The sequence below is a fragment of the Myotis brandtii genome, unplaced genomic scaffold (assembly GCF_000412655.1).
Source record: "Myotis brandtii unplaced genomic scaffold, ASM41265v1 scaffold2750, whole genome shotgun sequence".
Taxonomy (NCBI): Eukaryota; Metazoa; Chordata; class Mammalia; order Chiroptera; family Vespertilionidae; genus Myotis; species Myotis brandtii.
The window spans coordinates 159,152-171,233 of record NW_005360465.1 but is presented as its reverse complement, the minus strand read 5'-3'; the positions used below and the strand labels follow the sequence as shown (position 1 = coordinate 171,233).

At 53.5% G+C, this 12,082-nt stretch overlaps 1 protein-coding gene across 10 annotated transcripts in view; it reads right to left on the bottom strand.

Annotated features, from left to right (window-relative positions):
* Positions 1-12,082, bottom strand: part of KDM5C (lysine (K)-specific demethylase 5C) — a 49,277-nt gene that overhangs the window by 15,304 nt on the left and 21,891 nt on the right. For 4 of the 10 annotated variants that reach the window (XM_014541625.1, XM_014541627.1, XM_014541628.1 and 1 more), the window contains 14 exons: positions 11,455-11,574; positions 11,147-11,341; positions 8,301-8,482; positions 8,086-8,210; positions 7,811-7,958; positions 7,072-7,177; positions 6,016-6,374; positions 5,344-5,482; positions 4,689-4,868; positions 4,254-4,391; positions 3,492-4,091; positions 3,139-3,214; positions 2,806-3,005; positions 2,428-2,701 (listed from right to left, as the gene is read on the bottom strand). In XM_014541625.1, the coding sequence (XP_014397111.1) occupies positions 2,428-2,701; positions 2,806-3,005; positions 3,139-3,214; positions 3,492-4,091; positions 4,254-4,391; positions 4,689-4,868; positions 5,344-5,482; positions 6,016-6,374; positions 7,072-7,177; positions 7,811-7,958; positions 8,086-8,210; positions 8,301-8,482; positions 11,147-11,341; positions 11,455-11,574 (2,842 nt within the window). Of the gene's footprint in view, positions 1-704; positions 2,702-2,805; positions 3,006-3,138; positions 3,215-3,491; positions 4,092-4,253; positions 4,392-4,688; positions 4,869-5,343; positions 5,483-6,015; positions 6,375-7,071; positions 7,178-7,810; positions 7,959-8,085; positions 8,211-8,300; positions 8,483-11,146; positions 11,342-11,454; positions 11,575-12,082 lie in introns of those variants that run through there. The other 6 variants (XM_005868697.2, XM_014541624.1, XM_005868696.2 and 3 more) reach the window with 3 other exon arrangements.

Below are 12,082 nucleotides of genomic sequence, written 5' to 3'. Positions count from 1 at the left end.
TGGGACCTGGGGTCAAACTGGGTCCAGGACAGAATTGTCCAGGGGTCCCTGCCTCCCTTACTTGTCCAGCCCAGGGCCTCCCAATTACAAGAGGAAGGGAGGCAGCGCTGAGCCCAACCCTCCCATCAATCAAAGCTGCCAGAAGAGGTGGGCTTTCACCACCAGGTTCCTATCAACAGACATGGAGCAGAGAGAGCCCACTGAGTATTCCCACGACAAAGGCCAGAGTGGCAGTGTGCTGGGCTCCTGGGCTAGGTAGGCATCAATCTTTAGCCTTTAAGCCCTTGGTGCAGCGCCCAGCCCCCCAGGAGGAACAGCCCTTGTGGAAGCAGGCCCAACAGGAAGCTCGTGGGCTGTCCCACTGAAGCAGCCCCATTGCTCTGGCTTCCTCTTCTGTATCTTCATGGGCAGAGTGAACACAGAACATTCAGGACCAGAGTCGTTCTTGCCTTTGGAGGGAAAAGGACCCCTTTATAAATGGGATGCAAGCTGGCTAGTCTCCTTGCCAGAAGAACATGCATGCAAAGCCCCACATAAACATGTAAACACCCTCCTGTGATGATCCCTAATCCAGTCCACCACCTTCACTTTGGGGCCCAGAAAGGGAAAACATCTGCCCAAAATAAAGACGCCATCAATATCTACATTTAAAAGTGAATTCGGCTCGAATATGCTGAGTGAAAGAACAGTCACAAAGGATCACATATTGTATGATTCCGTTTATATAAAATGTTCAAAATAGGCAAATCCATAGAGATTACTGGTGGCCTAGGAATGGGAAACGGGGGGGAGGGATGGATGCCCAAGGAGTGTGGAATTCCTTTTTAGAATGATGAAACAATTCTAAAATCTCTTGCGATGATGGTTGCACAACTGGAATGTAAGCCACTGAACTGTATAGTTTAAGTGGGTGAACTGCACAGTATGTAAATTACATTACAATAAAGCTGTTTTTCAAAAGTGCATTCAGGTTGCAAATGACCACACATCTGAGCTTTAGTCCCACTCAAGGGGCAGAAAGAACCCTTGAGGGCGGAGAAAAATCAGGGCAGGGTCCCTGACTGGCGTATGGATTGGCCAGGAAGCATTCCAGAAAGAATGAGATTATATATATAATCTTGGTCTTCAGGACAATGAAGCATCACGGACAGTTTTAAGCAGTAGAGTGACATGATCAGATCTGCGCTTTAGAAACATCCCTCTGATCTACTGAATTGTACATTTAAAGCAGGTACATTTTAGGGTGTGTAAATGAGACCTCAATAAAGCCAAAAAATCACTCTGGGGCTTGAGGAGGACAGACAACGGCAGGAGTTAAGCGAGAGGTGCAGGGCCATCTGCGGGGAGGTGGGGAAACTGGCTTGGGGATGTGGGGAGACTCGGGATGTCCTCCCTCCAGGTAAGGAGAACCTGGTGGAACTCGGTTCCAGAGCCCAGCAGCCAGCCAGGCAGCTGCTCCACTGTCGGGCGATGGAGGACTCACTGTTCTCCCCTTCGAAGAGAAATGCACTTCAGAAACATGTTTCCAAAAAACGTTGCTAAGGGTTTTATTTCTAACAAGAGGAAAATAATAAAATAAAATTAAAATAGGCTTCAGCTGGAACCAAGTTTCTTGTTTTGCTTTTTGTTTTCTTTTGAACAAATTAATTACACACCAACAATCTTGTTTTATTACAACAGGAACCCAGGAGGAGGAAAGGAGACGGGGCGGGACGGGGAGGGAAGGTTCGGTGGCTGTGAGGACAAGCACCAAAAGCTTTCTTCAGATTGCAGGGAGCCCTGCTAGCTCCCCGACCAAATCATTTAAAAGACACTGTGAGCACAGCTATGTGGTTTCCTCCTCCTGGGTGGATCAGTCAGGAGAAGGGAGGAGAAGGGAGAGGAAGGCGAGAGGACAGTGAGGAAGGGCAAGGGGATAGTGAGAGGGAGGGGAGGTTAGTGTGGCCTGACCTGGCCTGGGCTGGAACTGGGGCGAGGGAGAGGAGAGTCTCCGAGTTTGCTATGCACTGGCCTTGTCTCTGGAACGGTGCTGGCCCAGCCCCAGCCACCCCTGTCCCCCTGCCCATCCATCTGTCCATCTGCCTCAGGTGTCTGGGAATGCTGGTTAGAGGCTACCAGGGAGGGGGACTCCAGGGGCCGGCCCCCAGGAGCTGAGGTCTGAACAATACCTTGGAGTCAGAATATAAAAGTCAAGGGACTCAGGGGTGGGCTGGGGTGGGGGGTGGCCATCCCCCCTACTCGCCCACCTCCCAAGAAGCAGGCTTGATGGTCAGAAAGAGGATCCTTGAGGCCAAGGGGGGGTCTCTGTCGGGGTCTGTGCCAGGCTCAGCCACTGTCACGACTGTTGCTGAGGCGGCTGCTGTGGGCAGGGCACGGGCAGCCGTGGAGTCGGAGTGGAGAAAGGGGCTGAGGGGCCCGAACTGGCCCCTGGGGCTGGCTCCAAGCCATTCTGGTTCTCTTGGGTGCTGGGGCTGCCAGTGGTGGGCAGGGGTTGGGGAGGACCCTCAGCCCCTGTCTCCTCCTCCAGCTCCTCCTCCTCCTGGGCCTCCTCGGCCTCTGGCCCTGAGCTCCGGACCCTCTTTGGCTCTAGCTCCTCTCGGGCTGGGTCATCACCCTCCCCACCCCGATCCACCTTCCGCCGCCGCCGCCTCTCCAACGCCCGGCCCCGGCCCCGGCTCCCATGGCGCTCTGCCTTCTCCAGCTGTGATCACAGATGGGCAGAAAGAGGTGTGGGCCAGTGGTCAGGCCTGGGCTCCCTGGCTGCTTGGCCTGACCTCCTGGCCCTGCCCACAGTCCCTTCCTCACCTCCAGAAGTGTGCGGATCCGCTCCAGGTCTGGAGGCTGCCCAGCCTGCAGCAGCTGCCAGATGCTGTGGTTCTCATCCAGGGTCACCTCAAGCAGGTCCCCCTCCAACATGAGCTCCTCCAGGGGGGCCCGGGTTGCCTCAGGCAGCTCCAACACGGGGCCAGTCAACTGTGGCAACAGCGAGGACAGCAGCTCCAGGTCTGGGGGCGTTGTGGAGACAGGCTGGGTTAGAGGATGCCCCTGATTGCCTCCCCACCACCACGACAGAGCCCAGGACCACGTGAGTCAAGTCTGCTGACATGCAGTACACAGCCTGCCCGTATCTACACCTACCTCTCTTACCTGAGCCTTCCCCTGGGGCTACCTTCTCAGGACTGGTCACGCTGTCTCCGTTCTCCAACCCCTGAGCCTGGCAGGGAGAGCAAGAGTGGGGAAGGGTAACTGAAGAACCAGGCTCCGTTCTTCCCCACAACCCGACACTTGGGACTCCCCACTCCTGGAGTGGAAAGGCAGACACGGGCTGCCAGCGGGGAACAGTCCAGGAATCTGGACAGAATATAGAATGGGGCAGGGTGGGTGGGCCAAGGGAGGTGGGAGGTCAGAGATCAGGGACAGGGCTGGAGCCTACATAGGGGTGGGGGCTAGAAAAAGGAATTTGGGGACAACAGCTGGGCTGGGCAGCTCACCTTAGGCATATCCTTGCCACTGCCTTCTCTGAGAGGGTCAGAGGCAGGGGCTGAAGGGAGGGTAGGGGGCTCCTCGGGCCTGGGTTCAGCCTGTAGCCGCTGGCGCAGTTCAGTCAGCCGTCCCAACAGGGCAGAAACGTCCTCAGAGGCCAGAGCCTGCCTGGCACGGCCTTGCCAGCTGATGGCCCTCTCTGTGAGGCACTGCAAGGCCTCGCCCTCAGGCAGCCGCACGGGCAGTCTCTGCAGGGCTACCAGCAGGGCCAGGATGGTCTCCAGGCGCGGCCGCCGGGAGCGCATACACAGCGGACATAAGAATTTGGTGTCCCACTCCCACCAGGCCAGCAGTGGGGATGAGGGGGGACTGGGCCTCAGGGAGTTGAGGAGGCGGGGTACCGACACACATCGCCCGTGGAACCAGTCCTGACACAAGTCACACCGCAGAGCTCCCGCCCCGGCTGGCACCTGCCCACACACACAGATGGAGTTTGCCGAGGCGGCCGTGGTCGATGACGCCAGGGGACTGGGCTTGGTGGAGTTGGTGCGTCGCAGCTGCAGGATGCCCTCCTTCTCCTTCTGTTCCCCCTCCTTGAAGGCCACGATCTGCCATGCCGTGCCCAGGACAGGGGAGAGCAGGTCAGCAGCCCAGCCCCTCCCTTGTCTGATGCCATAAACACCCCACCCCTAACCGGGAGAACTAGGCCCAGGGTGCAAGTGGTCTGCCTGTGGCCACCCAGCTCTCCCCATCCGGCCCAAGCTCCTTACCACAGAGCCTGGGTCCCTGAGGTCCTGCGCAGACAGCCCCAGCAGCTCTGTGTCAGACTTGTACAACCCCAGCTCCTTCTCCATCCACCGGCTGCGCTTGGTGCTGTCCGAGCCGGCGTCTGCACATGGGCAGAGCACCTGAGGCAGGCAGAGGGGGCATGATGGGCTTCCCCTGCCCCCCCCGCCCTTCCCTTCCCTCCCAGAACCCCCAAACCCCCATGTTCTTCTCATGCCAGCCAGGCCAGAGGTGGGGAAGCGGTCGTCAGGTCCCGCCTCACCTCCAGCAGCGTGTAGCAGGAATTCTTCTTGAGGAAGGTCTTCGAGGCCTTCTCCCGCCAGGATGCCGTCAGCCCCTCCCAGAACCCCCAAACCCCCATGTTCTTCTCATGCCAGCCAGGCCAGAGGTGGGGAAGCTGGGGTCAGGTCCCGCCTCACCTCCAGCAGCGTGTAGCAGGAATTCTTCTTGAGGAAGGTCTTCGAGGCCTTCTCCCGCCAGGAGTGTGCCGTCAGCACCTGCAGCTCTAGCTGCCTCAGCTCCTCCAACCCCACGGGTAGGTCCCGGCCCACGGCCACCAGGCCCTCCAAATCATCCAAGCAGGGATAGTGGTCACCGTTCTGGGACAGGGGCAAGACAAAGCTCAATTCAACATGCCAACATCTACTGATGCTGCCCTGTGCCTGGCCCTGAGCTGGGAAGATGGAGCAGACTTCACAATGCAGAGGCAGCATAAAACCGGGCTCGACCTAAGACAAGCACACCCACGTGGCTCTCCCTAGAACTCCTATAGCCAGTGGCTCAGCCCCCACATATCCAGTCCGCCCCCAGGCCCACCAGTTCTTTTATTGTGCTTTGCCTCTTCTACCTGCCCTGCCCCCACCATTCTCACCCTCATCAGCCTCCTCTCTTCTCTTAGGCCAGTCTCGCAACCCCTCCTCAGGCTGCTCACTAAGCACATTTTGCCTCTTCACAATGTGCCGGCTGTTCCTCTCTCTGGCCAAGCCAACCCCACCCACAACCCAATATATGGCATCTCTCCTGGTTGGCTTGAAGGTCTGGGGTGGAGGGAGAGGGAGGCGACAGGGTCCTCACTTGGATCTCATCCACATCAGCAATCCAGGCCCGGGCCTTAGCAAGAGCCTCCTTGAGAGCCTGGATGTTGGGCAGGTGAACAGGGATGTTTTCTGCCTCATGGATTATGGCCTCGAGTGTTGCTGGTGGATGCTTCTGCCTGAAGGTAGGGAAAAAAGAGGCCTCAGTCTGGGGTGGTCTGTCTGACCAGAAACCCAGCCTGACTACCAGATACAGCGGTGTGAGCCCCCGGGGCTGCCACGTGGGCCTACTTGCATGTATTGTGCCTACGGGTGGCTGCCAGTCACTGCTGGCAGTGCCTACACACACAACCTTGGGCTGTACTTTGTCAGGTTGCCGTGTGTGTGATGTTTTTCTACCAATGTGTGTCCATCTGCCTGTCGGTGCTTGTGCTCGTGTGCACCTGCAAAGGGAGTCCTCCGTACACGCGGACTGTCCACCTCTGCTTCCCCACAAAGACTGTCTGCCTCTATGTGTATACGGAGTTTTGTTCTGTTTTTTTTTTTTTTAAGATAAGATAGGGAACGAAAAAGGGAAGGAGAATCACTACACCAACACAGGAGCCTGGTACCCAAGGCCACCCACGGGAATCATCTTCAGCTTCTCTACTAACTCCGAAGGTTGGGGAAGGGCAGAGAGGGGAAGAGGCTGGTCCCAGCACCAGAAACTCACCTGGCCTCCAGGCAGAGGTGGGCCTTCTCCTCCCAGCGTTCGGCGATGGTCAGCAGCTCCTGCAGCTCGGCCCGGGCCTTATCCACAGCGGGGCTAGGGGCTACACTGGCACCCGCCATCAGCAGTCCTCGCATGACAGCCAGGGTGCCCCTTCGGGCTGAGGGGGCCAATGTGCGTTTCACCTCATCCAGCCACCGCGCCTGTTCCACCTGCCGCTGGAGCTGCTGGGCCTCGGGCACCTCCACTCCCAGCTGCCGCCCTCTCTCCAACAAGGACTGCAGGAGCGCTGGGCTGGAGGGCAGTGAGGACAGGGCCTCGCGGGCCTCAGCCTGGTAGGCCTCCACCTGGTCCAGAACACCCTACCAGGACACAGATGAAGAACACACCCTTCAGCTGGGCTCGCTTCCAGGTCCCACCACCAGATCCCCCGCCCACCTACCTTCTCACCCTTCAGTATTGGGAAGACAACCTAACATGAGCTGGGCTCCCCTCCCTCGCCGTGACCCGAGACACTGGTCCCTAACACTCACTGCCTATTTGAATACCCTTGGGAATTTGTGGAAAATGCAGATTCCTGGGCCCCCGCCCCAAGATTCGTAATAGGGGCTGGTGAGGAGTCTCTGCTTATTTAAGTCCCCAGAGGGTGCTGAGGCACAGCACCAGGACACGCTCCTCGCTCTGCTATGCTTGGCCCTCTCACAAGCCCCTCCACTCACACCAGTGCCCATGGCTTTCTCCATCCCACTCTTACCTTCCTCAGCTTGGCTCAGCTCCCCAGGCTCACAAACACCCTCGTACTTCCTCCTTTTCCTCTTTTACCTCCGCCAGGAAACCTTCCCTTGATTTTGCATTCTATACTCATGCCTTTGCCACCTGTCCCTCACATCCCAGCTCTAAGAGGCAGCCACCAAGAGCTTTGGCCTCCAGCTTCCCGTTATTTGCTCACATGTCTTGCCTAAATATTGATGCCTTTTAAGGGAGCCAAGCGTGGCCTGTTGCCCAGGTCCCTCAACCCGCCTGAGCATTCAGGGGCACTCCAAGACCACCTCTACTTACCTTAACATCTCCAATCTGGTGCATGGCACACGGCAGGTTGCTCATCTGGTCCAGAAAGGCCCGGAGCTCGGCCAGGGTCATCTGTACATCGGCTACCCTGTGGGGACTGTGAAGTTTCACATGTGGGGTTTCAAATCCCCTCCTTCCATGTCTTTGCTGAGACCTAACACTTTTCCTCACAACTTCCCACCTTGATCTCTCGTGCTTCAGCTTCCCCAGGGGGGAGGGAGGGTTCTCAGATTCAAGTGCATTCATATGAGGAGAACACCTGTTCCCTTACCTTCTAAAATGGAGATAATGGTACTATCCTCACTGGGTTGTTATGAGGATTAACAACGATAAGAGAGGAATATAGGATATATTTGGGAAGGGGGGGCTTAGAAATTCACTGATGGTCACAGAAGCTGGACTTTTCAATCCATCCTCTACTGTGAGCTGTTAGGTTTATGCTTCAAGGCCCCTAAGCCTTCCACCAGTCCTCCCTGCCCACATGTTCCCTCAGCCTGTCTGAGATCTCCCCCAGGTATTGAAATAAAGGAACATTTCTAGCTTTCTTAGGACCGAGATACTCTTCTCCATTCTAATTGCCTGGTCTCTCTGCCCTCCCCCCATCACCTCCCAGACCACCTTGAACTTGTCAGCTTCCTACTGCTGTCGCCTGCCTGGTGGCACTCAGAGTCCATCCCTCGCAGCACTTTTCCTAGGTGCCATGTGCGCCCAACACCTCGTGATGCCATACCCAGCTTCCTGGCCGCTGACCAGGCCCAGTGCCCGGGACACACAAGCCTCTGCCTCACTCAGGCAGTTCTTTAGTCGTTGCAGCAGCTCACTGTTCGGGAACCTCCGCTCACGGGCCTCAGACTCCAGTGCTCTCAGCTCTTCAAGGCCTGGAGAGAGAATGAGAGCAGCAAGGAGTAGGCAGCATTGAGTAAAGGCAGAGCAAGAGGGTGGGGGCACAGAAGAAAAGGGAGTAGAACTTGCCTGTGGAGTCCCTCCGACCCCCCCATCACTCACTGCGCTTCCGCCCATCCTCCACCTCCAGGGCCACTCGCACTTTGTTGGCCCAGGTGTCAAAGGACTCAGCCCGAACCTTCAGCTTATGTAGCATGGCAGGGAGCTCATCCAAGGTGTAGCGATACCTGGAGGAAGAGGGCAGAGAAGAGCACCTCTCGCCCCGCTCTGCATCTCCCTCCTCGGCCCACTTCCTCCAGGTAGGCCCCCCTGCTCACCGCAGGTACTGCCGGCTACTGGAGCACTTGCAGAGGTCATTGATGTGGGAAAGGCAGACAAGGCCGTCTGGGCAGTCGTAGCAGGCCAGGGCTGATAGGAAGCACGTGGTCTTACACTTGATGCACTGGCGCTCATCATCCGGGAGCAGCTCGAAAGCTTCTCGCTCAGCTTCAGTGATGCCCTGGGGGCAGTTCGACCCACGCTTATTATATGGAACCAGAACAGGGCCCACATCTCAGCCACCACTGAGCCCCGTGTTAGAAACCAAGCTATGCTGAGAGCTGGGGGGGAGCTCAGACTTCAAGGAGCATCCTGCCTCTATAAAGTCCAGACTCTCACAGCTGGGAGAATCAGACGGCCCAGGGGAAGATCAGTGTGGGCTGAGCGGAAAAATTAGGTACGATTGGCATCAGCTATAAGGGCCTTTTGGGTGGAAGAACATAAGGAAAGTGGTAACCAAGGCACCAGAGAGGTGGCAAGGTGTGCGAGTAGGCAGGAGAAAGGCCATGCACTGGGGAATGAGGGTGGCTTCTAGCCACTCAGCGCCTACTGTGTTCCAGGCACTGTGCTGGCTGCTTAGCAGGCAGGCCTCACTGCGTGCACATACATAAGTTCCAGAAATAAAACCTGTGCCTGTCTCCACTGTTTAAAGATACAATTTTCCCCCAAAACCTAATAAGCAATGACTTCATCTGTTGCTCAGATGAAGAAAAAGCAATCCATTCCAAAAAATGGAGGACAAGCTGGCTTTGTGGGAGGAATTGAAAGATAATACAACGCTACCATTATGGGCAATTTCAGGGATTTTAAAGGGACATTTGGATTCTTAACGGTTTTTATCTTGTATTTCTTTAACACCTATTCTTTACATAAAATGTGATGTCCAGTGCATATTACAAATCCCACTTGGCCACTTATTAGCTGTGTAATCTTGAATAAATTATTTAAACCTCTTTAGGTCTTGTAAAATGGAGATAATGGTACCAGTCTCATTGGGTTGTTATGAGGATTAACAAAGATAAAGCAACTAAGGACTTAGAAAAGTATCTTAACACTTAGAATAAGTGGAACCATATAAAAGCCAAATAGCCAAAGCAATCGTGTGAAAGAAGAACAAAACTGGAGGTAACACAGTTCCTGATTTCAAACTATACTACAAGGCTATAGTAATCAAAACAGCATGGTACTGGCATAAAAACTGACACATAGACCAATGAAACAGACTTGAGAGCCCTGAAATAAACCCCTACATATATACTGTCAACTAATATTTTTGACAAGGGAGCCCAGACTATTCAATGGGGAAAGAATAGTCTCAAATAAGTGGGACTAAACCAAACTAGAAAGCTTCTGCACAGCAAAAAATAAATATAATCAACAAAATGAAAAGCCAACATATGGAATGACAGAAAATATTTGCAAACCATATATCTGATAAAGGGTTAATATTCAGAATATACAAAGATACAAATATACAACTCAATGGCAAAAAACAAACAATTCAACTGGGCAAGTGTGGTGCTTTTAAGAAGGCAGCTGAACTACACTCATCTACACACACAACTGACACATGCTTATGAGAAATCTATTCAAGGAGGGCTGCCCTCTACTTGGTGATTTTACCTTAGTGTGAGCTATTAAACCATCTGAATGTAATAAAATGGCATTTCCTAAGAAGTGTTCCACATTTCAACCATTTTCTTCATGTATTAATATTACCAATAATAGCAGCTGCTACATAGCAAATGCTACAGATGCTATTACTACAGATGCTTTGACATAAGTCACCTTACTCATGCTTTACCACCTTGTAAGTTAAGTATTTATTTCCATTTTACAGTGTGGGAAAGTGAGACTATGAGAGGTTAAGTGACTTGAAAAGGTCATACAGCCAATCCACATATGCCAGTCTTCCTTGCTGGGTTATTTAAATAATAATGAATAGCAGCTATACTAGCACTTGCTATGGCTCAGTTACTTAATATACATCTTAATCTATGCAGCTTTCAAAAAGGTAAGCACTGAGTCGGTGTGGCTCCGTGGTTGAGTGCCAACCCATGAACTGAGAGGTCGCCGGTTTGATTCCCGGTCAGGGCACATGCCCGGGTTGTGGGCTCGATCCCCAGTAGAGGGCATGCAGGAGGCAGCCAATCAATGATTCTCTCTCATCATTGATGTTTCTCTCCCTCTCTTTCTCTCCCTTCCTCTCTCTGAAATCAATAAAAACATCCTATATAATAAAAGGCTAATATGCAAATCAACCAAATGGTGGAATGACTGGTCGCTATGACGTGCACTGACCACCAGGGGGCAGACACTCAACGCAGGAGCTGCCCCCTGGTGGTCAGTGCGCTCCCACAGGGGGAGCACCGCTCAGCCAGAAGCCCTGAGCCAGGCTTAAGGCTGGTAAGTGCGGTGGCGGGAGCCTCTCCTATCTCCAAGGCAGTGCTAAGGCCTAAGCCATCAGTCGGGCATCCTCTGAGGGCTCTTGGACTGCGAAGGGGTGCAGACAGGGCTGAGGGGACCCCCCCCCCCCCCGCCGGTGCATGAATTTTGTGCACCAAGCCTCTAGTTAAAAATAAAAACAAACCAAAAAGATAAGCACTATTATAATCCCCGTTTTTCAGACAGGGATTCTGATATTCAGTGAAGTAAATTAACTTCCATGTGGTTGTTGGTAAATGGTAGAGCAGGGAACGGGATGTAGTTCCCCATCCAGACGCATCTAGCTCTTTTTACTACTCCCTGAGAATAGAAGCTACAGTTACTTCTTGGGGCCACCCCTCCTTCCCCCCAATCTGCCATGCTAGGATGTCTGATCCAGGGCACTCTCCCCACCACTCACTTTTTCCAGCAGAGCCTTTCGTAGACGCCGCTCCTCCTGAACCATGATGAACATCTCCTTATGCACAGCTGCTGCCAGGTTCAGGTCCAGCTTCTCTGGGCAGGCAGCCATCTTGCATATGAGCTCCTCATGGGAGAAGACACAGTATCTACGGAGTCGGCGGTAGTGCTCAATGCACTGGCGCCCAGCTGGCAACTGTGGACAGGTTCAAAGTTGAGTTTGGCCAAATGTGGAGACCCGCGGTGCCTCAGCTTCCCCATAACCCTCTTCCTGCTTCTCCCTTCCAGCCTACCACACTCCGGACTCACCCAGTCAGCAGTGCAAAAGTTGACAGCCTCAGCAAAATTGTAGCCTTGGTTGAAGCCACTGTGGTAAGCGCGAGGGAAGGTAATGACGAATTCTCCTGCACACTGGTTGGTGCGGACAACCTGAGAAAGAAAGACCAAAATCACTGAGACAGAGGTTTTCCACCGTCTGCAGAAACCTGATCTATAGTAAGTGCAGGGTACTTATGGAGACAAAGGAAAGCCTGAGGAACACAGTCTGACAACAGATTCCCAGACCCTCAAACTCTGCAAGGACAGATCATTGGTCTCTAGATCTCAAGGTTTTGTGTTGACAGATGACAGGAAAATTGGAGTCAAAAGTAAGAACTGTACACACCAAAATATTTCAGCCTCACTAGTAATTTTTATAAAAATTTAAAATATCACCTTTCATTAAGCTAGTCAAGGTTTTTTCATTAGAATATTTTTATCAGTCATATATGCAGCTTCAAGAGCCAAATGGTTCAACGGCGTTTGTTATAAAACCACTAGACCCTGCCATTCTCCACTCCCCAGAGCCAACTGCTTTCACCTCTTCTTATTTTGGCATTTACTTTAATACTGAACAACATGCCTCTAGACTAAATCAAAAACAGCCTACATCTCAATT